This window comes from Ranitomeya variabilis, chromosome 7 (genome assembly GCF_051348905.1).
Source record: "Ranitomeya variabilis isolate aRanVar5 chromosome 7, aRanVar5.hap1, whole genome shotgun sequence".
NCBI lineage: Eukaryota > Metazoa > Chordata > Amphibia > Anura > Dendrobatidae > Ranitomeya > Ranitomeya variabilis.
This window is the reverse complement of record NC_135238.1, coordinates 26,983,524-27,009,064: the sequence shown is the minus strand read 5'-3', so window position 1 is coordinate 27,009,064 and position 25,541 is coordinate 26,983,524. Positions and strand designations below refer to the sequence as shown.

Below are 25,541 nucleotides of genomic sequence, written 5' to 3'. Positions count from 1 at the left end.
GGCTGTGTTATTCAGCCGCCACCTCCCTATAAATCAGCAACTGGAGTCAGTTCTTATCATTACTATTTAACCATTTCAATTAATAGTATTTAAAGGGATTGTTTGACACACGCAAAAACATGTTTAGGCTTAGGTGGTTTTAATATATATTCACCTCCCAGATTCAGCTGCTCAGGTTTGGGAGTCTGCAGCAGTCAGATGACTAGAAGAGCCTGCACAAACCTCTGTAGCGGCCTATGCTGGATGCTGGAAGGTGAGTATGCCTCCATTTATTATTTTAAAAATATTCCTGCCTGAAAAACTATTTTCCTCTCCCGACAACTCCCTGACTTTGTGATTGAGGAGCGCCAAGGGGTCGCCATCACCCACATCGCTGCCATCTTGGTACTCCGAATAGGAGACTCTGACTTCTACCATATACTGCAATATACGGAACTACTGGCGCTTATAGCAAGCAACCAAATGGTGGCGGCTCCACCGTCCCGAAGGGGAATAACGAAAAAGTGAAGATTGATAAATATATATATATATATATATATATATATATATATATATATATATATATATATATATATATATATATATATATATATACATATATAGGAAAAAGAATAAAATAAAACTGTGCCTAGAAGACATGATTTTTCACAAAATGTCAATTTATTTTTTCCAGAGTGTAAAAGTTTCAGTGTCTCTAGAATGGAAATGGAAATCTTTAGCAGTCTGCAGTCAGTACAGGATGTTCACTGGATTACAGGTGAGTGCAGTCTAGTGCTCTCTGTTATCAGCCTGCAGACAGGCAATCACCAAGTACTGACATATATCTGACGGCTGCTCTACAGACTGGGGGCAGTGTCAGGCTCAGGTACAGCAGCCTCCTGCCAACAGCCTCCTCCTCTGCACCTCCCTGGGAGAGAGAAAAGGAGGCAGCGCGCTCTCTGATGACGTCAGTGCAGCACGTTCTGATGACGTCAGTGCAGCGCGCCCGGTGTTTATGTGCTGATACTTCCGCTCCTCAATGAAGAGGCACCAGAGGAAGCCCCGCCCCTTCCTCACAAATCACGTGATACTGTAGGACACCGTCTCACCCAACGTAAACAAAGGCAGTGACATGGCTGCAGCCCCGGATACAGATAGTGCAGAGGTATGTACAGTACACTGACACAGGGACTACAAGTCTCAGCACAACAGCAGCTATTATGATGGCTGTGTATTAGGAGGAGGACGGGGCCGTGTACTGATGGCTGTGTATTAGGAGGAGGACGGGGCCGTGTCCTGATGGCTGTGTATTAGGAGGAGGACGGGGCCGTGTCCTGATGGCTGTGTATTAGGAGGAGGATGGGGCCGTGTCCTGATGGCTGTGTATTAGGAGGAGGACGGGGCCGTGTCCTGATGGCTGTGTATTAGGAGGAGGACGGGGCCGTGTCCTGATGGCTGTGTATTAGGAGGAGGACGGGGCCGTGTCCTGATGGCTGTGTATTAGGAGGAGGACAGGGCTGTGTATTAGGAGGAGGACGGGGCCGTGTCCTGATGGCTGTGTATTAGGAGGAGGATGGGGCCGTGTCCTGATGGCTGTGTATTAGGAGGAGGACGGGGCCGTGTCCTGATGGCTGTGTATTAGGAGGAGGACGGAGCCGTGTCCTGATGGCTGTGTATTAGGAGGAGGATGGGGCCGTGTCCTGATCCCTGTGTATTAGGAGGAGGACGGGGCCGTGTCCTGATGGCTGTGTATTAGGAGGAGGACAGGGCCGTGTCCTGATCCCTGCGTATTAGGAGGAGGACGGGGCCGTGTCCTGATCACTGTGTATTAGGAGGAGGACGGGGCCATGTCCTGATCCCTGTGTATTAGGAGGAGGACGGGGCCGTGTCCTGATCACTGTGTATTAGGAGGAGGACGGGGCCGTGTCCTGATGGCTGTGTATTAGGAGGAGGGCGGGGCCGTGTCCTGATCCCTGTGTATTAGGAGGAGGACGGGGCCGTGTCCTGATGGCTGTGTATTAGGAGGAGGACGGGGCCGTGTCCTGATCCCTGTGTATTAGGAGGAGGACGGGGCTGTGTCCTGATCCCTGTGTATTAGGAGGAGGACGGGGCCGTGTCCTGATCCCTGTGTATTAGGAGGAGGATGGGGCCGTGTCCTGATCCCTGTGTATTAGGAGGAGGACGGGGCCGTGTCCTGATTGCTGTGTATTAGGAGGACGAGGAAGGGGCTGTGTCCTGATCCCTGTGTATTAGGAGGAGGACGGGGCCGTGTCCTGATCCCTGTGTATTAGGAGGAGGACGGGGCCGTGTCCTGATCACTGTGTATTAGGAGGAGGACGGGACCGTGTCCTGATGGCTGTGTATTAGGAGGAGGACGGGGCCGTGTCCTGATCCCTGTGTATTAGGAGGAGGACGGGGCCGTGTCCTGATCACTGTGTATTAGGAGGAGGACGGGGCCGTGTCCTGATCCCTGTGTATTAGGAGGAGGACGGGGCCCTGTCCTGATCCCTGCGTATTAGGAGGAGGACGGGGCCGTGTCCTGATCACTGTGTATTAGGAGGAGGACGGGGCCCTGTCCTGATCCCTGCGTATTAGGAGGAGGACGGGGCCGTGTCCTGATGGCTGTGTATTAGGAGGAGGACGGGGCCGTGTCCTGATGGCTGTGTATTAGGAGGAGGACGGGGCCGTGTCCTGATGGCTGTGTATTAGGAGGAGGACGGGGCCGTGTCCTGATCCCTGTGTATTAGGAGGAGGACGGGGCCGTGTCCTGATTCCTGTGTATTAGGAGGAGGACGGGGCTGGGTCCTGATGGCTGTGTATTAGGAGGAGGACGGGGCCGTGTCCTGATGGCTGTGTATTAGGAGGAGGACAGGGCTGTGTCCTGATGGCTGTGTATTAGGAGGAGGACGGGGCCGTGTCCTGATCCCTGTGTATTAGGAGGAGGACGGGGCCGGGTCCTGATGGCTGTGTATTAGGAGGAGGACGGGGCCGTGTCCTGATGGCTGTGTATTAGGAGGAGGACGGGGCCGTGTCCTGATGGCTGTGTATTAGGAGGAGGACGGGGCCGTGTCCTGATGGCTGTGTATTAGGAGGAGGACGGGGCCGTGTCCTGATGGCTGTGTATTAGGAGGAGGACGGGGCCGTGTCCTGATGGCTGTGTATTAGGAGGAGGACGGGGCCGTGTCCTGATGGCTGTGTATTAGGAGGAGGACGGGGCCGTGTCCTGATGGCTGTGTATTAGGAGGAGGATGGGGCCGGGTCCTGATCCCTGTGTATTAGGAGGAGGAAGGGGCCGTGTCCTGATGGCTGTGTATTAGGAGGAGGATGGGGCCGTGTCCTGATGGCTGTGTATTAGGAGGAGGATGGGGCCGGGTCCTGATCCCTGTGTATTAGGAGGAGGACGGGGCTGTGTCCTGATGGCTGTGTATTAGGAGGATGACGGGGCCGTGTCCTGATCGCTGTGTATTAGGAGGAGGACGGGGCCGTGTCCTGATGGCTGTGTATTAGGAGGAGGACGGGGCTGTGTCCTGATGGCTGTGTATTAGGAGGAGGACGGGGCCGGGTCCTGATCCCTGTGTATTAGGAGGAGGAAGGGGCCGTGTCCTGATGGCTGTGTATTAGGAGGAGGACGGGGCCGTGTCCTGATGGCTGTGTATTAGGAGGAGGACGGGGCCGGGTCCTGATCCCTGTGTATTAGGAGGAGGACGGGGCCGGGTCCTGATCCCTGTGTATTAGGAGGAGGACGGGGCCGTGTCCTGATCCCTGTGTATTAGGAGGAGGACGGGGCCGTGTCCTGATCCCTGTGTATTAGGAGGAGGACGGGGCCGTGTCCTGATCCCTGTGTATTAGGAGGAGGACGGGGCCGTGTCCTGATGGCTGTGTATTAGGAGGAGGACGGGGCCGGGTCCTGATCCCTGTGTATTAGGAGGAGGACGGGGCCGTGTCCTGATGGCTGTGTATTAGGAGGAGGACGGGGCCGGGTCCTGATCCCTGTGTATTAGGAGGAGGACGGGGCTGTGTCCTGATGGCTGTGTATTAGGAGGATAACGGGGCCGTGTCCTGATCGCTGTGTATTAGGAGGAGGACAGGGCCGTGTCCTGATGGCTGTGTATGAGGCGCAGCCGCGTTCTCTGTATTGCGTCGATCATACTATTGGGCTTTTGTTACTTTTGTGACTGGATATTCCATTTCTTTCAGGATTCGTTGTCTTCCAATCCTCTTGTGAAGTCCTAGACATCTGACGCGATGGGTCGTCTGGATGATCAGGCAAAGCACAGGATTGTGGTGTTGAGGAAAGCCGGTCTAAGCTTTCGGAAAATCAAGAAGGTCCTTGAGCTTGACAATATAAAGGTGACGCCACAAGCAATCTACCTCTTCTTGAAACGTAAGAATATTGAACCTGAGAAGTCTAGCGCTTCCCCACAAAACCTTCCTGCAAAGGGACAACCGTGGGAACAGGCCCAGCTCTGGAGACTTCTGCAGGACAATAGTGGCCAGAGAAAGGAGAAGGGTCCTCAGGTGCCCAATGCACAGCCAACTCCAAACATAAAACCGCAAGAGGACACAGAGGGAAGGATTAAAATTGTGAGCGTGACGTCTCTTTCTCAGGGAAATCCTTCCCTGGAGCCGCCGACCAATGCTCCGAGGACTGCGCCTCAGGCCGTGACCCAAGCACAGAGGGTGCAGGAGACGCGTGAGTATTGTGAAGTGTGTGCAGAAATGCTGCTGAGTCATCACATGGTCTATGTGACTGGAGACCTTGTGGTGGAGGCAGGTGGGAGATTCATACCTTAAAATACTAACTATTTTCCATTTGCGTTGTAAGGACCCGGTGCTATTCGTGCTGTCCAGCATCCACTGCCAAGTGCACCTCGTCCCAACCCTACATATCTGACATCGCATAATCACAACAATGGGAGAGCAAGGACTCCCCTCCTCACCCCCAAGAACCCAGCACTTCTGGTCACGAAGAAGTTGGTAGACAAAGCCATCATCCTACAGAAGAAGGTAAAGTGAGGAATCCTACTGCAAACCGGGCCAGGTTGTCTGGGGCTTCACATATTGACGGCCTCTGTAGACACTGGGCAGCCCCACCGATCAGCGAATGAAAAGTAATAACATCATGTGCAATATAGGAGATGAATAGTTAAAAAAGGCCCAAAGATGTTATAGCCAAATAGTCAACCCATTGCATCTATGGACAAATATAGGACAAACTGCCACATTCAATAAGAAACAAAGCACCAGCAACAGTTTATAGTCCAAAATAGTGAATATAATTTATTGTAAATAAATAACAAACAGGTACACAGTACAGCAGGAGAGAGACATGCAGCAATGCGGCACATGAAAGTGCACATAAGGGCAGTGAACAGCACAGGGGGTTAATCATAGGTGTAGAAGGGCAATTCCACCAAACAGAAACATAATGAAGCTGATATATATCACAGCCGGCAATGGGCTAACATCCAGGGCTACATAGCGTCTCAGCAATAGAGATAAATAAACCATAAGAAGGGGAAATACCCTTAATGTAAACTCCAACCACCACGCCGTCCACAGCCCACCCCGACGCGCGTTTTGGAATGAAACCTTCCTCAGGGACCCCTTCTTATGGTTTATTTGTTCACTATTTTGGATTATAAACTGTTGCTGGTGCTTTGTTGCTTCTTAGCCCCACCGATCAGCGGATATCTGCCAGAATGATGGGGTGCCAGATGTACTACCCCCACTCACACACACGTACGCACGCACACGCACACACACACACACACACACACACACATCTGTCACACATAACCCACAGGTCACCAATGTGCGAGTCCCAGCCCCATACCTATAGCTTTGAGAAAGTGAAATGCTTTTTCTTGCTTTGTTACTAGGTAATATTTCAAAATGGAAGTCAACCCTTGAATCCAGGAGGACAGTATCCACTTCCGGCAACAAGTCAGCAGCATGATTTAAGCCAGGCGGCCAAAGTCAGTACTCGGGTATGAATAACTGGGAAGGGAAAGGGTACGGGTCTAATTCCAATTCATACTGCCCAGTGAATCAGCTGTGCAATCCAAAGACCATGGTGAACAATCAGACTTAATACTTTCTATTACCTAATAAGTTTAGTATTGTTCCTGGTGGTCTAGTGGTTTTCATATAATTTTGTATAGTAGCTGTTGAGGTTGATATTGTTACCTCTGGATTCTGGCAGGGCTCGTGGCCCCCATCCATGGGGTTCTTGCGGGGCTCGTGGCCCCTATCTCTGGCGCTCTGGCTGGCCTCCTGGCCCCCATCTCTGGTGGGGCTCGTGGCCCCCATCTCTGGCACTCTGGCTGGCCTCCTGGCCCCATCTCTGGTGGGGCTCACGGCCCCCATCCCTGGCACTCTGGCGTGGCTCATGGCCCCCTTCCTTGGCTCTCTGGCGGGGCTCCTGGCCCCCATCCCTGGTGCTCCTTCTGGCCCCCATCCCTGGTGCTCCTTCTGGCCCCCATCCCTGGTGCTCCTTCTGGCCCCCATCCCTGGCGCACTGGCGGTTCTCATGGTCCCCATCCCTGGCTCTCTGGCTGGGCTCCTGGCCCCCATCCCTGGCGCTCTGGCTGGCCTTCTGGCCCCCATCTCTGGCGGGGCTCGTGGCCCCCATCCCTGGCTCTCTGGCGGGGCTCCTGGCCCCCATCCCTGGCGCTCTGGCTGGCCTTCAGGCCCCCATCTCTGGCGGGGCTCGTGGCCCCCATCCCTGGCTCTCTGGCGGGGCTCACCCCATCTCTGGCGCGTTGGGGGGACTTGTGGCCTCCATCCCTTCAGTTCTGGTGCGGCTTGTGACTCCATCTTGTGCAGATAGTCTGGTGGTACCATTATGTGTTTAGTAAGGGTAATAATACCACGTTAGTGTGTTTATATTTACATCCAAGCTGTGTTGATTGGTGATGATATGTCCCTGGTGTCCTAGTGTTCGGGCACCTTCCAGTTCTCAGCAGAAGCTTTGTGCTTGGGATGATGAAAAGCTAAATATTATATTCTAGCTGCTTTCTGCCTGTCACTTGTATTAATTGTCATACTGTTCTCCGCTTTTGCTCACCAGCTAAAAGATGCCAGCACACAGACGGCACCCGCATTCCCTCCAGCAAGGCCAGAAACCAATGTGGAGCAATTGGACTCCATAAGAGGGGAGCTTCACAGACTGACACAAGTCATGCAGACTCTTATAGAGAGGCAGAATCGGTGGGAACAAGAACAAATGAGACAACGACAATGCAACCACCAAGAGGTATTGTCACAGATCCAGCAGCTGGGGGCAAAGATTTCTCAAACCTGCATGCCCTTGAGTAATAGCCAAGAGACTGATGCTCACTTGCCCGATTTTGGGCATTTTAAGATGGAACTTTTTTGAAGGAGCAGCCACATAAATCATGGTGGACAGAAGATCTCCAGACCAGAGGGCTCCATCTTTTATACGAGGCTTTGTTCTTCTATATTCTTCTGTAGCTGCCTTTCTTTTGTAGATGGATCCACCGGAAAAGCAGGAGAACTCTGCAGGCACAATGGTATCATTTGATCATACTCTTCTCTGCTGCTCCCACTAGAAACAGAGATAAGTCCGATCTCCAGGATAATAAAGGGTTAATCACAGCTTGGACATCTATAGCTAACAAGTAGAGGGAGCCACGTCTATCGGTCAGCTGTTGTGCAAGTGAGTGGAGAGCTGCGCATCCGCAGTTACCACTATACTATATTCTCAGCGGCCCAAGAGAGGGCCCTAGTTTAGAGATAAGTATGGGGTCCCAATGATTAGACCCCCATCTATTAGACTTTTATGGTATTTAAAAATGTCCAAGGTGCCGTATAGCCCTTTAAAGGGACACAGAAAATAAACTAGGGGATAGTACACCTCTTATACCGGAGGAGATCGACACCTGCACACTATATAAATGCACCGTGCAAGACCTCGAATATTAGTGGCATAGTGGTCTACAGAAATTTGTCAAACTGGTATTTATCTGCTCTATCATATTATAGTTGAGTAACTTTTGAAAGAATTAGTGTCACATACTCCTCCATTGATATAAAAGTGTCTTCTGCGTTAGCTGCGCATTAAGGTGCTGTCTTACAAAGGGCATACAGACAGCATAAAGGGGCACTCCTTCTATAAGAAATGTGAACGAGTCATTCCTGGTCTGTCAGATATATCTGCCTGTGTATAAGACCTCATTCAGATGTCTGTGCAGCATGGTCGGAGTACACACCGCGATGCACGGAGCAGCCGCACGTGACCCGGACTTGACAGCCTCATAGGCGTATGTATGTACAGTACAGACCAACAGTTTGGACACACCTTCTCATTTAAAGATTTTTCTGTATTTTCATGACTATGAAAATTGTACATTCACACTGAAGGCATCAAAACTATGAATTAACACATGTGGGATTATATACTTAACAAAAAAGTGTGAAACAACTGAAATTATGTCTTATATTCTAGGTTCTTCAAAGTAGCCACCTTTTGCTTTGATGACTGCTTTGCACACTCTTGGCATTCTCTTGATGAGCTTCAAGAGGTAGTCACCACGAATGGTCTTCACTTCACAGGTGTGCCCTGTCAGGTTTAATAAGTGGGATTTCTTGCCTTATAAATGGGGTTGGGACCATTAGTTGTGTTGTGCAGAGGTCTGGTGGATACACAGCTGATAGTCCTACTGAATAGACTGTTAGAATTTGTATTATAGCAAGAAAAAAGCAGCTAAGTAAAGAAAAACGAGTGGCCATCATTACTTTAAGAAATGAAGGTCAGTCAGTCTGAAAAATTGGGAAAACTTTGAAAGTGTCCCCAAGTGCAGTGGCAAAAACTATCAAGCGCTACAAAGAAACTGGCTCATATGAGGATTCCCCCCCAGGAAAGGAAGACCAAGAGTCACCTCTGCTTCTGAGGATAAGTTTATCCGAGTCACCAGCCTCAGAAATCGCAGGTTAACAGCAGCTCAGATTAGAGACCAGGTCAATGCCACACAGAGTTCTAGCAGCAGACACATCTCTACAACAACTGTTAAGAGGAGACTTTGTGCAGCAGGCCTTCATGGTAAAATAGCTGCTAGGAAACCACTGCTAAGGACAGGCAACAAACAGAAGAGACTTGTTTGGGATAAAGAACACAAGGAATGGACATTAGACCAGTGGAAATCTGTGCTTTGGTCTGATGAGTCCAAATTTGAGATCTTTGGATCCAACCACCGTGTCTTTGTGCGATGCAGAAAAGGTGAACGGATGGACTCTACATGCCTGGTTCCCACTGTGAAGCATGGAGGAGGAGGTGTGATGGTGTGGGGGTGCTTTGCTTGTGACACTGTTGGGGATTTATTCAAAATTGAAGGCATACTGAACCAGCATGGCTACCACAGCATCTTGCAGCGGCATGCTATTCCATCCGGTTTGCGTTTAGTTGAACCATCATTTATTTTTCAACAGGACAATGACCCCAAACACACCTCCAGGCTGTGTAAGGGCTATTTGACCAAGAAGGAGAGTGATGGGGTTCTACGCCGGATGACCTGGCCTCCACAGTCACCAGACCTGAACCCAATCGAGATGGTTTGGGGTGAGCTGGACTGCACAGTGAAGGCAAAAGGGCCAACAAGTGCTAAGCATCTCTGGGAACTCCTTCAAGATTGTTGGAAGACCATTCCCGGTGACTACCTCTTGAAGCTCATCAAGAGAATGCCAAGAGTGTGCAAAGCAGTCATCAAAGCAAAAGGTGGCTACTTTGAAGAACCTAGAATATAAGACATAATTTCAGTTGTTTCACACTTTTTTGTTAAGTATATAATTCCACATGTGTTATTTTATAGTTTTGATGCCTTCAGTGTGAATGTATAATTTTCATAGTCATGAAAATACAGAAAAATCTTTAAATGAGAAGGCGTGTCCAAACTTTTGGTCTGTACTGAAAGTTGACGGTCGGGAGAACTTCGGCCGGTCCGTACAAGGTCTGTGCATCACAAAAACCTGAATTTAGCCTTGGGTTAAGTTCCCACGATTCCAATAACTGCAGATTTTCACCTTTTGCAATGTAAATGGTGAAATGTGCTGTAAAACTGTATCATTTCCAGACATAATCAGCAGATTAAATGTGTCTTCTACCGCTTTGGAAAGTCTGGAGACCTGATGATGACCCCCTTACAGGGACAGTCGTTCATCATCGGGAAAAATGCCCATTAAAAAAAAATGTTTCTAGTCTTCCAAGGCCAAGAGTGGATTCAAAAGGAAAGGGACATATACTTCTCCTTCCCCTGGATCCACTTCTGGCTTTGGTTCTATAAAACTGCAGGTGTGATTCCCGCCTTATACGGCTGCTCCATACCAGGTGGGTGTCCGTGAGAAAGTCCGCATGCCTCCCTCTCTCTTACAAGCCATTGACTAGATTATTACATTCAGGTAAGATCACAGAATTCCTTTCTTACTTTTATAATTCCAATGAGAAGAACGGAAATTATGACTTTTTTTTAGGAAAAAAAATGTAATTTGTAAATGAAATATGTGATGATTTTATAAATGATTCTTTACCTTCAAAAAGCTCCATATACTCCTTGTAAGGTTTGAAAAATAAAAGCTTTTATTTGACGTTTTCCTTCTCCTTTTTTTCCGTCATCTTTTTATTGATAGAGATTTGTGATGAGCTAATATACTATTTACTCGAGATTTCTCGAGCATGCTCGGGGGTCCTCCGAGTATTTTTTAGTGCTCAGAGACTTAGTTTTTCTTGCCGCAGCTGAATGATTTACAGCTATTAGCCAGCTTGATTACATGTGGGGATTCCCTAGCAACCAGGCAACCCCCACATGTACTTATGCTGGCTAACAGATATAAATCATTCAGCTGCGGCAAGAAAAACTAAAACTCCAAGCACTAAAAAATTCTCGGAGATTACCTGAGCATGCTCGAGAAATCTCGAGTAACGAGTATATTCGCTCATCACTGATAGAGATGAGCAAAAAGTTTTGAACTACCCTGGCCCTCCATGCCAACCAGATGAGGGTGGTATTACTTATGCCCTGGCCATCCTCTACCTGCGTGCTGCTTCCGCTTACAAGGAGCCCTGTAACGTCCTATGATGTCCTGAGCACCTAGTAAGTGGCAGAGGATTGCCGGTATAGAAGTTCGCACTGCCCCGGTCCAGCTGCCACGAAGGACTGAACTAGACGCCGGACCAGGGTAGTTCGAAACTTTTTGGTCATCTCTATTGACTTCCATGAGGGCTGTATACAGCGAACCGTGTGGGTTGGACATGTAAAATGTGGTATTACACACCAGCCATATAGTAAATGAATGGGCTGGACCGTCACAGTGAGATCGGCTCCATAAAGTCTGGATAATGGAGGGGGTCCTATGCCCCTTTGTGATGTGCATGGGCTCTATAAAAGAAAGTGGTCTTGTCTATAGAGATTACGTATTTTAGGGTCAGCAACAATTGGATTTATTCCACTGATCCAATAGCCGTAACGTACCACGATGTGGGCTTTGGCCAGTTGGTTTATCCTCCATGTTCTTCTTCTTTCATGGCCTAGATCACACACATCTACTTCTATTATTTTATTTTTTTTAATATTAAAAACTAATATTCTTGTTTAAAAAAAAATAATCATGTCCTTCAACTCGAGAACCTGAAGAAATCTTCAAGGTTACTAAACTTCCATTTTGTCAAAAGTGAGTTCTATTGACCTTCAATTTGGAACCAAAGGACTGAATGTCCTTCAAATGTTTCCTCCATGAAGAACAAGTTTTGTCCCTCAGACATAAAATATGGATATTTTTAGTATGACGACGGTCTACTTCTAAGACCAGAAGAATGATGACAAGTTCAGATCTCTGAGAAGATGGAGGAAAATCCGAGATCCCTTTTCAGTCCAAAATGTGGTTGCCTTACAGTTTGGGATTAGGTATAATCCAGACTAAGGGTCCATCTCTTTCCAAGGCGTTGTCATGTCTGCTCCATGTCCTCCTAGTAATAATTGTTTATCTTCGTAGAAGAGTTCCTCCAAGGAAGAAGGAAGAGTTTTACAGAAGAGACCGCGAGGACAACACTAAGCCTAATGGAAGTCCAGCCTGTGGTCCTGGACATGGCCCACGTCTGTAGGCCGCCTTCCTTCCTCTAGATCTTCAGTAGTCGGAGCTTAAGTCTGTGTGTAGATTCATTTCCATGGTTGTGTAGTTCTGAGGGGCCCTGGAAAATAAATGTAAATTTATGAAGGTTTTAGATACAATAAAAATTATTTCAGGTTGGGCAAACAATATGTAATTTATTATATTATTTATTATTACACCTGCTGTTGGTGTCTCCTCCGAATCTACAATTGGTTTTAGTGAAAAATAAGAAACATGAAGTCCGGAGTTTATTTTATTACATAAACGCCCGCCTAAACCATGCAGAAAATTTCCATTTTTACACTTTTGTTTTTTTTTTCCCCTTCACATAATTTCTATCTTTTATCCATCATATCCATATGAGAGTTTGTGTCATTTTTTTTTGCGGGACACGTTGCAGTTTACTGTCCTAAAAAGTGAAAGACAATTCAAGTGGGAAAAAATCTGGAAATAAAAACTGCAATTTCACCTCTGTTTTTTGGGGGGCTTTATTTTTACTGCGTTCATTCGGCGGTAAAAATGACTTGGTAACATGATTCTTCAGATCGGTACAATGATGGCGATATCAAACAAAACTGTATAGTGTTTATTATATTTTAGTGGCTTTAAAAAAATCCATTTTTGTTTAACCCCTTATTGACCAGGCCAATTTTTACAATTCTGACCACTGTCCCTTTGAGGTTATCGCTCTGGAACGCTTCAACGAATCCCGCTGATTCTGAGACTGTTTTTTTTTCGGGACATATTGTACTTCATGTTAGTGGTAAAATTTATTCGATATGACTTGTGTTTATTTATGAAAAAAAATGGTAATTTTGCAAACATGTTGAAAATTTTGCAATTTTCTAAATTTTAATTTTTGTGCCCTTAAATCCGAGAGCCATATCACACAAATAGTTAATAAATAACAATCCCCACATGTCACCTTTACATCAGCACAATTTTGGAAACATATATTTTTTTTTTTTGTTAGGAAGTTATAAGGGTTAAAAGTTGACCAGCGATTTCTCATTTTTCCAACAAAATTTACAAAACCATTTTTTTTTTTAGGGACCACATCACATTTGAAGTGAGTTTGGGGGGGGGGTCAATATAACAGAAAATACCCAAAAGTGACACCATTCTAAAAACTGCACCCTTCAAGGTGCGCAAAACCACATTCAAAAAGTTTTGTAACCCTTCAGGTGCTTCACGAGAACTAAAGCAAATGTGGAAGGAAAAAATTAACATTTCGCCTTTTTCACCAAAAATTTACTTTTGACCCAATTTTTTTAATTTTCACAAAGGTATCATGAGAAAGTGGAACACAAAATTAGTTGTACAATTTCACCGGTACCCCATATGTGGGGGAAAGCCACTGTTTTGGGAGCACGACAGGGCTCAGAAGGGAGGGAGCACCGCTTGACTTTTTGTACCCAAAATTGCTTGCTAAAAAGCGGCGCTGTGGAATAAGTACCCTTAACTGCCGCTGTTAAAAGGCATATCGGCGGATATTTGGATTTGCCATTTACAGACCCCATAACCTTTTGTGTGAGGGCTGTGGCTTGTCTAATGAGTGGCGAGCTGTTTTCATAGGTATTGTTTTGGGGTAGATACGATATTTTGAACCATTTTTGTTGCATTTTGGATCAGAAAGTGCAGCAACCGAAAAAAATAGCTATTCTTACATTTCATGTTTTTTAATCATGTTATGGCATTTACCGAACGGATTAAATAATTTTATATTTTGATCAAACTGCTAGCATTTTTTTTTTTTATTGGGTTCAAATGTTTTTACTTTGTGTATTTTTATATTTTTATCATTTTTATTTTATTTCCACTGTATATTTTAGTCCCTATTGAACCTGCATCTGATCACATATACATTGCAGTATACGAGTATTGAAGGATATAGCAAAAATCATAGCCTTTGACTTATCTTCACTGGGGCATCAAGGTTTTAGGGACAGGGACTGTCAGGAGGCGCCTGACTGACCTCATAACCCATTGGTAATGGGCCCTCAAACAGACGCCCAACTGGGATCACACCATTTAAAAGCCGCGGTCAGAGATTGACCACTAAAATATAGCAAACAGCTGCGACCAGAGCTACCTCCGATCACTGCTGTTGGAGACAAATGTGTTGTGGGAGCAGGCCCAGCACCTGAGCCCGCTCCATCCCATTCATGATGTAATCATTAACGTGGTGTGAGATGGTGTTAATGTATCACCCTCCCTTCCTTGTAATAAGGACGGAGATGCTGCTGAGCTAATCACTGGCCACAACGGACAATAACCCAGCATGCAGCATCCCAAATCTCACTTTCTGGGACCCCGGAGCATGACTTGGGCTGTGATCGAGCGCGACAAACCATTCAGGATATAGGCACCTCTTTACCTTTTCCGTAGATAGATTATAAATCCAATGACTCCACATATCATGACCAGTAACAGCAGCACCAGGAGGGAGATTTGCCACGATTTAAAGGATCCTGGAAACACAAATACAAAGATTATTCTACATCAGGACAAGAAAAAAGTTGTAAATGTTTTTTTCAGTAGCTCACTAAAAATGAGAAATCTGGCTTTTCCTACACTGGTCACTGAGGCTTTTTTAGAATCCCACTTCCTGTTGTTTCAGGAAACAACACATGTACATTAGCAGCAACAAGTCAACTTTGACCCTGTCTTTGGTATTGACACATCTAATGAGCGTGTACAAAGGTCATTGTGAAGGGAGGAAGAGGAGAGCTGCGATATCATTTTTTTTATTACTGTTTCCTTTTATCAGTTGTGTATAGAGGTGTTACCTGTCATTGTAATCCTGCCTCTAATGATACTGAGACTGCTGTAAACTCTTCCTGAAAATACAGGAAGTATGAGGCTATAATGGCCCAGTCTTTAATGTGAAAATTACAAGAATACTACATTTATTTTTTAATCATCATCATAGTATGAAAAGCAAAAATCCTTTATTTTCAATAAAATAAAAAAATACATGTAACATAAAAACCTAATCTAGGCAAGTCATTTTGTGCTCCCATTGCCTTCCATCGTGACTTGAGGTGACAATAAAATATCTAACCCAGACACCTTCAGTACTGAATTATATAGGACAAGTGGGACTATAAAAAAAAATGTTTTTAAAAATACAAAAAAAAGTTTGAATTGTCCCCTTTTTGTTAATACAAAAATAAAAAAATAAAAAATAAACATATTTACATAGCCACATCCCCACAAATTCAATATATTGCAAGAAAAAATAAAAATCAAAACTGCTGTTTTTTTACTCTTCACCTCCTACAAAAAAAATGCAATAAAATCTACTCCAAAATGGTATTAATGAAAGCAACAGCTTGGCACGCCAAAAAAACAAGCCCACAAACAACTCCTTCAATGGAAAAATAGAGAAAGTTTGCGATCTCGGAAAAATGGCGACACACAACAATTTTTTTTTCTTCTGAATATTTTTTAACAACTAAAAAAATGTATAAAAAATATGTATACAAGTTTGGTATCTCTGTAATCATCATGCCTTGGAGAATCTTGCTACCAAATATTTTTTGTCGCAGATTGATCATGGCGAACACAAATTACAAAATACGTTGGATATTTTTTTTTCTCACTTCAATCACCTTGGATTTTTTTTTTCCATTTTTTTCGGTACATTTATTAAGGATGTGATTCGAAATTACCCCTCGTCCAGTAAACCTAACAATCCCCGATTTAGCTCCATCAACGGAAAAGTAAAAATCAAAAGTTGTGACTTTTGGAAGACTAGGAGGAAAAAAAACGAAAGTGCAAAAATTGTCAGACAGACGAGCAATACAGCAGATGATGGGATGGATATACTCATGATATCATCCATCACTTCTGGCTGCGGACACCTCCGCCATGCCCTATAAATAACTAGGGATTAGATGTCTTCATCTGGCTCCTTCCTGTAGCAGCGGTATCAGGGAAAGTGAGCGACCGAAGGTTCGGGCCAGGAAAACGATGACACTGCAAGTTAAAGGTCAAAATGGAAAAGAACTATGACATTCGGGAGTGCAGAACTTTGGTGGCCTTCAGAATAGATTGAAGTCCATGTATGATTTAAAGGAAAAGTCTACAAATCTGATATACTGTATTATGTACAGGGCCTGGTGGGGACGGAGCACCAAATTGACTGATAAATCCGTGGGATCACCCGTAGCTGCCATTCCCATGGTTTTCTCTGTCCAGGAAACTCCTGAAAAAAAGAGAAACACCCCCTGGAACTAACTAGAGGAAAAATGAGAAACCTTCTGAGCTCCCCTGGAACTAACTAGGGCAGCACAAACCTCAGGGGTGTAACTATAGTGGGTGCAGAGGTTCATGAGGCTTAGGTGGTCCCAAAAGGTCCCTTTGGCCCATATGAGAAGGTCAATGCTAGTTGGGGGTCCTATTGGAGATTTTGCATTGGAGCCCATAAGCTTCACAATACGCCACTGACAAACTTTCTGGTGTCCAAACAAACATTAAGGCTGTAAGACCCAATTAAGGTCTGTGAGAAAGGGGACATGTGTTCACCCGGACCGCAGTTAGTAACATTTGGCAAGGATGGATTTACCTAGTCTCCTCACTGTCATAAGGCACCCCGTCATGGAGCCTATGGAGGTTCCCTGCAAGGTGAAGGGTTCTCCATGGTTGAGTAGGTCTGTGCTCCATCTTTCTATAAGGTGTCGATCACCGTCTATGGTCAAGACGTTGCCAGAGATGGACAGCTTCTCTGGGCTACATGTAACGGTCACATCTAAAAGGAGAGAACAGGTTAAGTACAGGAAAGTTGCATTTTAAGTCCTCCCTAATTATTGGGGAAAAATAAAACCATTTTTGGCCAGGTGACCTTGTATATAGGATGGCGGGGCTGAGCATGAGCAGTGATTCTGCAAAGACTGGCTGAGCGTGATCTTCAGGCCATCCAGGGCACCTTGCTTTACTGTCTGCCATTCAGAGCAATCTGTAAGAAGAGGAGAAACATTATTTCTACATACACTCATGAACTTTCCCCCTCCATGTCTGTATGGACCTTGTGCGCAGTCATGGGGAACAGAAAAGGGTCTTCCCTAAACTGTTCTCACAAAGATGGAAACTACCATTGTCCACAAATTGTTGTGCTGAAGATTTAAGATTTCCCTTCACTGGAACTAAGGGGCCGAGGTCGCCCCCTGATAACAGCCCATAGTATTATCCTCCTCCACCATCTGTACAGGGCACAATGCAGTGAGGGGGTATTGTTCACCAAACCCAGACTCCTCCATCAGACGCAGATAGAGCAGTGTGATCCGTCACTGCACAGAACACGTCTCCTCCAGAGTCCTGTGGTGGCGGCTTTACACCACTCCATCAGACTCTCGGCATTGTGCTTGGTGATGTACGGCTGCATGCAGCTGCTCGGCCATGAAGCTCCCGGCGGTGGCGCAGTGTTTGTGCTGATGTTATACCAGAAGAGGTCTGCAGTTATGGAGTCAGCAGGGCTTTGGTGACTTTATGCTCCTCAGCACTCGACCCCCTGCTTTGTGACGGGGTCTCCACTTTGTGGCTGAGTTGCTGCGGTTCCTTCTACTTCTCAATAATATCACTCACAGGTGATGGGGGAAGACTCAGGAGGAATAAATGTCATGGACGGACGTGTTACACCGGTGGCTCCTATTACAGGACCGCGCTGGTATTAGTGAGGTCTTTACCGGCAGTTATACACCGGGGTCAATGGGACTAAGTATAGAACCTGAATGCAGTGGGTAACACGTGTCCAATTCTCTGAACACTGAAACAGTGATGCTCTAAGGGGGGGGGGGGGGGACAACAAGTACTAAATCTTTTGTAATTTTATCACATTTACCCATTTTGTCCATTTTTTTTTCTGAAAGTGAAAAACGCCTTTAGCTGCCTAGTAACCTATTCCCTGCAATTTATGAGAGACCTAACCCCTTTACAGCAGAATCTTACTAATATGGGTCAATAAACCCAGCCACCCTTATAGAAGGCACGTGGCAGCCGATGTCAGAGAACAGTCCTATATTACCAATGTTCGAGCCCTTTATACAAAGCTCAAGCTGGATCGCGGTGACTGTGGAAGGACAGATATTTTTGGAGCCTGGGCTCGGCTGTTGGACAGGCAAAATTAGGGTAGGGGATCCGCCACTCGGCCAAGGGCAGAGACTCACTGACACCAATCTGGAGTGAGACATAAAAAGGAAAAAAAAACGGTGTAAAACGGCACATAATACAATGTAAAGAGACCAATAACTGCAAGTGGAGCAGATGAGCGGAGGGGCTCATATTTACTACTGCGATTAACCATGAAAACCTTCAATTTAGTTGTTTTATTTATTTTTTTATTTTATCCTACAAATAGACTTATTTTTTTTTTATTATAATGATGCGTTGCTTGTGCATTCCAAATGCAAAATGCACGGTCAGTTAATACGTCACGTATAAGGTCTGACCCACACAAGGGTTAGTAGAGCGGACTATGACATCATGGCATTACCGTGTCATAATGAAGGCCATGTTGGGCAATGATGTCGCAACTAAAGTAGATTCCATGTTAGCGGGATGATCACCCAAGTGTCTGCAGGTTTTTGAAGACCGCAAGAGACATGTCAGGTTCATTCTAGGATTATCGTAAAAAAAGAAATTCCAATGGATAAACTAGAAAGTAGGTGAAAATACCAATTGTGGGATCGGGGGGCAAACTTTAGCCAAAACCAATGACGGCTCTTTACTGGTAACTTGGCTTGTTAACTTCTGATTAAATTTTAGATCTGATAAGAAGACCGGAATCAGAAAATCAATTGCTGGGGTTTATTGGTCAACGAGTTTTGAAGTTTCAAACTTCTTCATCAGGACAAAACCTCAGTAAACCATGGTTGTCGTGCTATTGACCTGATGAAGAAGTTTGAAACTTCAAAACGCATTGACCAATAAACCGCAGCAATTGATTTTTCGGATTCCGGTCTTCTTATCATTTACTGACGGCAGCGCACAATTCCATCACCTTAGATCAGGATTTTGACTCCTATGTGGAGGCGATTGGCGTGTTTGCCTTTCATGGGGGGGATCCTGGGACTCGGCACAGCTCCTGGAGGGCTATTTTATTACACTGGGCTCGCTACCATAGAGCCGGTAGTACTCGCGTAAAGCGTTCGTTGAAGTTTTATTAATAGGGACATATTTTCTTGGAGATCTGTGTATTATACACCCAAGAAACCCAAAGTCCATCTATCTTTCTACAGGTTACCATATGATTTTTGCTATGACTAGTTTTGCGCTATTATCTGCATGGATCGCAGCAAGCATTGGCTTTTATCTGTACTTCAAAAGGAAGAATAGAAGACGTTTTGCTGTCGAAGATATCGAGGCAGGCTACTTCCATAGACCGGAGGACAAGAATGACCTCTTTATACGCTCCAGATCACTTTTAGCGACAAACAAATTAATGGGAGAAAGTGTGAAATTGTCCTTAAAGAGAGAAAAAGAAAGAGAAGAAAGGGCGGAGAACATCACAGAGATATATAAGATCAAAAAGAGCATAAAAAATAGCATAGAAAAGAACATAAAAAAAGACATAAGAAATAGTATCGAGGAGAACGTCCGAAGGAGACACACTAGGAATCATCTATCTAGTTAAAACTGCAAGAGAAAATGTTGAAGTCTGCTAAATGAAATAAAGTGATCATTTACTTTATTGCAGCCCTGTGGTCGCTGATGATACTCACGGTTTAGTCTCATAGAAGATGACGATGTGCGGGGTCAAATCTCTGAGAACTTCCGTAGTTGAGTTATATTCCCATGAAAATATAATTGCATCCAAAATATTTTTCTTGGTTATGAACGATCCAACAGGGAATGATTCTGGGCGCCCCCTGTAGAGAGCCAGGGTCTCAGGGCTAAGAACGTGTGGTCTGGAGATCAGAGGAAGTTGTTGGTCTGTGAGTATAAAGCAATGGAGACACGGGCAGGTTTAAAACCAGGACTGCGTTCAAGCAAACATATATATCTGCACTCTGAGGACACTAGGGTCTATATAACCATTGAATAATTTTCAACTTAATATGTTATATATAGCTATATCTATAAATCTGAGGTTCTTGGCGCCCACATTGATCATATAGTGTGAGCCCATCTGCCAGCATCAAGCCTCAGGATCGTGTGGTTCTTCCTGTTAATGATACTGCCCCGATGACTCGTTAACCAGTTCATACTCCATGGTTGATATATCCGTCATGGACAGGATTGGAGTGTGTGGATCAGGGTCAGGAACTGAGCCTGCTGCAGACGGCGCAGATGCAAATTTCATTATGTAGCAGGCAACTGTGTCTGAAAACTACCAGAGTTGAGCTCTGCTCCCTGCTGTTAGCCATTTACATGACGCAGCTGACATTTGTGTCTAACAACCGTAAAGGGGCTGTGCGTCCCTGGCTGCTGTTAACCATTTAGATGATGCAGCCAACCTCTGAGTCTAAGAACCCTACCAGAGCTGTATGTCGCTGGCTGCTGTTAACCATTTAGATGATGCAGCCATCTTCTGTGTCTAAGAACTATAGCAGAGTTGTGCTTGTTGGCTGCTGTTAACCATTTACATGATACAGCCAACTTTTGTGTCTAAGAACCGTACCAGAGCTGCACAACGCTGGCAGCTATTAACCATTCAGATGACGCAGCTGACATCTGTGTCTAAGAACTGTACCAGAGCTGTGCGTCACTGGCTGCTGTTAACCATTTAGATGACTCAGCTGGCATTTGTGTCTAACAACTGTAAAGGGGCTGTGCATTCCTGGCTGCTGTTAACCATTTATATGATGCAGCCATCTTCTGTGTCTAAGAATCATAGCAGAGCTGTGTGTCGCTGGCTGCTGTTAACCTGTTGTGAATTTGGATTCTGGGCTCCCCCGGTGGCTACTGGTGGAATTGAACTGGTGTTTTCATCTTCTCTGTTCACCTGTTCCCATCAAGATGTGGGAGTCGCTATATAACCTTGCTGCTCTGTTAGTTGCTTGCCGGTCAACAATGTTATCAGAAGCCTCTCTGTGCTTGTTCCTGCTCCTAGACAACTACTAGATAAGTTGGACTCTTGTCCATGTTTGTTTTTGCATTTTTGTTCCAGTTCACAGCTGTAGTTTCGTTACTGTGTCTGGAAAGCTCTTGTGAACAGGAATTGCCACTCTGGTGTTATGAGTTAATGCCAGAGTTTTAAAGTAATTCCTGGATGGTGTTTTGATAGGGTTTTCAGCTGACCATGAAAGTGTCCTTTCTGTCTTCTGCTATGTAGTAAGTGGACCTCAAATTTGCTAAACCTATTTTCATACTACGTTTGTTATTTCATCTTAATTCACCGCCAATACATGTGGGGGGCCTCTGTCTCCTTTCGGGGTATTTCTCTAGAGGTGAGCTAGGACTAATATTTTCCTCTGCTAGCATTATTTAGTCCTCCGGCTGGTGCTGGGCATCTAGAATCAACGTAGGCATGCTACCCGGCCACTGCTAGTTGTGCGTTAGGTTTAGTTCATGGTCAGCTCAGTTCCCATCTTCCAAGAGCTAGTTCCTATATATGCTGATGCTATGTTCTCTTGCCATTGAGAACATGACAGTTTGACCGGCCCACAAAGTGTTAATTGTTTGGGCTGAAGCAGGAGAAAAAGAAGTGTTTAAGGGAATTTTTTTTTTTTTTTTCCCCTCAGAGTGTTGCTGCCTAGCCCTTAATTGCTGTCTAGCTGCTTCTTACCTCCTCTTAACCCTTGAATGGCTCTGTGTCCACCTGTTTGTAATGGATCTTCAGAGTGTAACTGCAGGTTTGAATAATCTCGCCACGAAGGTACAAAATTTGCAAGACTTTGTTTGTCATGCACCTGTATCTGAGCCGAGAATTCCTTGGCCGGAATTTTTCTCGGGGAATAGATCTGGGTTTCAGAATTTTCGAAATAATTGCAAATTATTTTTGTCCCTGAAATTTCGCTCTGCCGGAGACCCTGCACAGCAGGTCAGGATTGTGATTTCCTTGCTCCGGGGCGACCCTCAAGACTGGGCTTTTTCATTGACAGCAGGGGATCCTGCGTTGCTCAATGTGGATGCGTTTTTTCTGGCCTTGGGGTTGCTTTATGACGAACCTCATTTGGAGCTTCAGGCAGAAAAAACTTTGATGTCCCTATCTCAGGGGCAAGATGAAGCGGAAATTTACTGTCAAAGATTCCGTAAATGGTCTGTGCTTACTCAGTGGAATGAGTGCGCCCTGGCGGCGACTTTCAGAGAGGGTCTCTCTGATGCCATTAAGGATGTTATGGTGGGGTTCCCTGTGCCTGCGGGTCTGAATGAGTCCATGACAATGGCTATTCAGATCGATAGGCGTTTGCGGGAGCGCAAACCAGTGCACCATCTGGCGGTGTCCACTGAGAAGTCGCCAGAGAGTATGCAGTGTGATAGAATTCTGTCCCGAAGCGAGCGGCAGAATTTTAGACGGAAAAATGGGTTGTGTTTCTATTGTGGTGATTCTACTCATGTTATATCAGCATGCTCTAAGCGCACTAAAAAGCTTGATAAATCTGTTTCCATTTGCACCTTACCGTCTAAGTTTATTCTATCTGTGACCTTGATTTGCTCTTTGTCATCTATTACCACGGACGCCTATGTCGACTCTGGCGCCGCTTTGAGTCTTATGGATTGGTCCTTTGCCAAACGCTGTGGGTATGATTTAGAGCCTTTGGAGACTCTTATTCCTCTGAAGGGGATTGACTCCACCCCATTGGCTAATAATAAACCACAATACTGGACACAAGTAACTATGCATATTAATCCGGATCACCAGGAGATTATTCGCTTTCTGGTGCTGTATAATCTACATGATGACTTGGTGCTAGGATTGCCTTGGCTGCAATCTCACAACCCAGTCCTCGACTGGAGAGCTATGTCTGTGTTGAGCTGGGGATGTAAGGGGGCTCATGGGGATGTACCTGTGGTTTCCATTTCATCATCTATTCCCTCTGAAATTCCTGAGTTCCTGTCTGACTATCGTGACGTCTTTGAAGAATCCAAGCTTGGTTCATTACCTCCGCACCGAGAGTGCGATTGTGCCATAGATTTAATCCCGGGTAGTAAATACCCAAAGGGTCGTTTATTTAATCTGTCTGTGCCTGAACATGCTGCTATGCGAGAATATATAAAGGAGTCCTTGGAAAAGGGACATATTCGTCCATCGTCATCTCCCTTAGGAGCCGGTTTTTTCTTTGTGTCAAAAAAAGACGGCTCTTTGAGACCATGTATCGATTATCGGCTTTTGAATAAAATCACTGTAAAATATCAATACCCATTGCCGTTGCTGACTGATTTGTTTGCTCGCATAAAGGGGGCCAAGTGGTTCTCTAAGATTGACCTTCGTGGGGCGTATAATTTGGTGCGAATCAGGCAGGGGGATGAGTGGAAAACCGCATTTAATACGCCCGAGGGCCACTTTGAGTATTTAGTGATGCCTTTTGGTCTTTCAAATGCTCCGTCAGTTTTCCAGTCCTTTATGCATGATATTTTTCGCGATTATTTGGATAAATTTATGATTGTGTATCTGGATGATATTCTGATTTTTTCGGATGACTGGGACTCTCATGTCCAGCAAGTCAGGAGGGTTTTCCAGGTTTTGCGGTCTAATTCTTTGTGTGTGAAGGGTTCTAAGTGTGTTTTTGGGGTACAGAGGATTTCCTTTTTGGGATATATTTTTTCTCCCTCTTCCATTGAAATGGATCCTGTCAAGGTTCAAGCTATTTGTGATTGGACGCAGCCCTCTTCTCTTAAGAGTCTTCAGAAATTTTTGGGCTTTGCTAACTTTTATCGTCGATTTATTGCTGGTTTTTCGGATATTGCTAAGCCATTGACCGATTTGACTAAGAAGGGTGCTGATGTTGCTGATTGGTCCCCTGACGCTGTGGAGGCCTTTCGGGAGCTTAAGCGCCGTTTTTCCTCTGCCCCTGTGTTGCGTCAGCCTGATGTTGCTCTACCTTTTCAGGTTGAGGTCGACGCTTCTGAGATCGGAGCTGGGGCAGTGTTGTCGCAGAAAAGTTCTGACTGCTCCGTGATGAGGCCTTGTGCCTTCTTTTCCCGTAAATTTTCGCCCGCTGAGCGGAATTATGATGTTGGGAATCGGGAGCTTTTGGCCATGAAGTGGGCTTTTGAGGAGTGGCGCCATTGGCTTGAGGGGGCCAGACATCAGGTGGTGGTATTGACTGACCACAAAAACTTGATTTATCTTGAGACCGCCAGGCGCCTGAATCCTAGACAGGCGCGCTGGTCATTATTTTTCTCTCGGTTTAATTTTGTGGTGTCATACCTACCGGGTTCTAAGAATGTTAAGGCGGATGCCCTTTCTAGGAGTTTTGAGCCTGACTCGCCTGGTAACTCTGAGCCCACAGGTATCCTTAAGGATGGAGTGGTATTGTCAGCCGTTTCTCCAGACCTGCGGCGGGCCTTGCAGGAGTTTCAGGCGGATAGACCGGATCGTTGCCCACCTGATAAACTGTTTGTTCCTGATGATTGGACCAGTAGAGTCATTTCTGAGGTTCATTCTTCTGCGTTGGCAGGTCATCCTGGCATTTTTGGTACCAGGGATTTGGTGGCAAGGTCCTTCTGGTGGCCTTCCCTGTCACGAGATGTGCGAGGCTTTGTGCAGTCTTGTGACGTTTGTGCTCGGGCCAAGCCTTGTTGCTCTCGGGCTAGTGGATTATTGTTGCCCTTGCCCATTCCTAAGAGGCCTTGGACGCACATCTCGATGGATTTTATTTCAGATCTGCCTGTTTCTCAGAAGATGTCTGTCATCTGGGTGGTGTGTGACCGTTTCTCTAAGATGGTCCATTTGGTTCCTCTGCCCAAGTTGCCTTCTTCTTCCGAGTTGGTTCCTCTGTTTTTTCAAAATGTTGTTCGTTTGCATGGTATTCCTGAGAATATCATTTCTGACAGAGGGACCCAATTCGTGTCTAGATTTTGGCGGGCATTCTGTGCTAGGATGGGCATAGATTTATCTTTTTCGTCCGCTTTCCATCCTCAGACGAATGGCCAGACCGAGCGGACTAATCAGACCCTGGAGACATATCTGAGGTGTTTTGTGTCTGCTGACCAGGATGATTGGGTTGCTTTTTTGCCATTGGCAGAGTTCGCTCTCAATAATCGGGCCAGCTCTGCCACTTTGGTGTCCCCGTTTTTCTGTAATTCGGGGTTTCATCCTCGATTTTCCTCTGGTCAGGTGGAATCTTCGGATTGCCCTGGAGTGGATGCTGTGGTGGAGAGATTGCATCAGATCTGGGGGCAGGTGGTGGACAATTTGAGGTTGTCCCAGGAGAAGACTCAGCTTTTTGCCAACCGCCACCGTCGTGTTGGTCCTCGGCTTTGTGTTGGGGATTTGGTGTGGTTGTCTTCTCGTTTTGTCCCTATGAGGGTCTCTTCTCCTAAGTTTAAGCCTC

The 25,541-nt window shown here is 45.7% G+C and overlaps 2 protein-coding genes and 1 long non-coding RNA gene across 4 annotated transcripts in view; 2 read left to right on the top strand and 1 right to left on the bottom strand.

The window, feature by feature from the left end:
• The first annotated feature begins 1,019 nt into the window (after nt 1-1,019).
• On the top strand, nt 1,020-10,582 carry LOC143785646 (uncharacterized). Its single transcript, XM_077274684.1, has 5 exons — nt 1,020-1,144; nt 4,177-4,672; nt 4,805-4,986; nt 5,862-5,969; nt 7,052-10,582. Exons 2-5 carry the CDS (start codon nt 4,225-4,227, stop codon nt 7,358-7,360), a joined length of 1,047 nt encoding a protein of 348 aa, XP_077130799.1. The 5' UTR covers nt 1,020-1,144; nt 4,177-4,224; the 3' UTR covers nt 7,361-10,582.
• A 955-nt stretch (nt 10,583-11,537) lies between these two features.
• The window catches only part of LOC143785643 (uncharacterized), a 44,480-nt gene continuing 30,476 nt past the window's right edge, over nt 11,538-25,541 (bottom strand). For both annotated transcript variants that reach the window (XM_077274682.1, XM_077274681.1), the window contains exons 11-16: nt 19,824-20,034; nt 18,128-18,279; nt 16,949-17,062; nt 16,673-16,855; nt 14,480-14,573; nt 11,538-12,181 (exon numbers count right to left, since the gene is read on the bottom strand). In XM_077274682.1, the coding sequence (XP_077130797.1) occupies nt 12,118-12,181; nt 14,480-14,573; nt 16,673-16,855; nt 16,949-17,062; nt 18,128-18,279; nt 19,824-20,034 (818 nt within the window). In that variant the 3' untranslated portion in view covers nt 11,538-12,117. The remainder of the gene's footprint in view (nt 12,182-14,479; nt 14,574-16,672; nt 16,856-16,948; nt 17,063-18,127; nt 18,280-19,823; nt 20,035-25,541) is intronic.
• On the top strand, nt 18,286-19,792 carry LOC143785644 (uncharacterized). The gene is made up of 2 exons (XR_013218042.1): nt 18,286-18,763; nt 19,341-19,792. It is a non-coding gene; the product is annotated as an uncharacterized LOC143785644 (long non-coding RNA).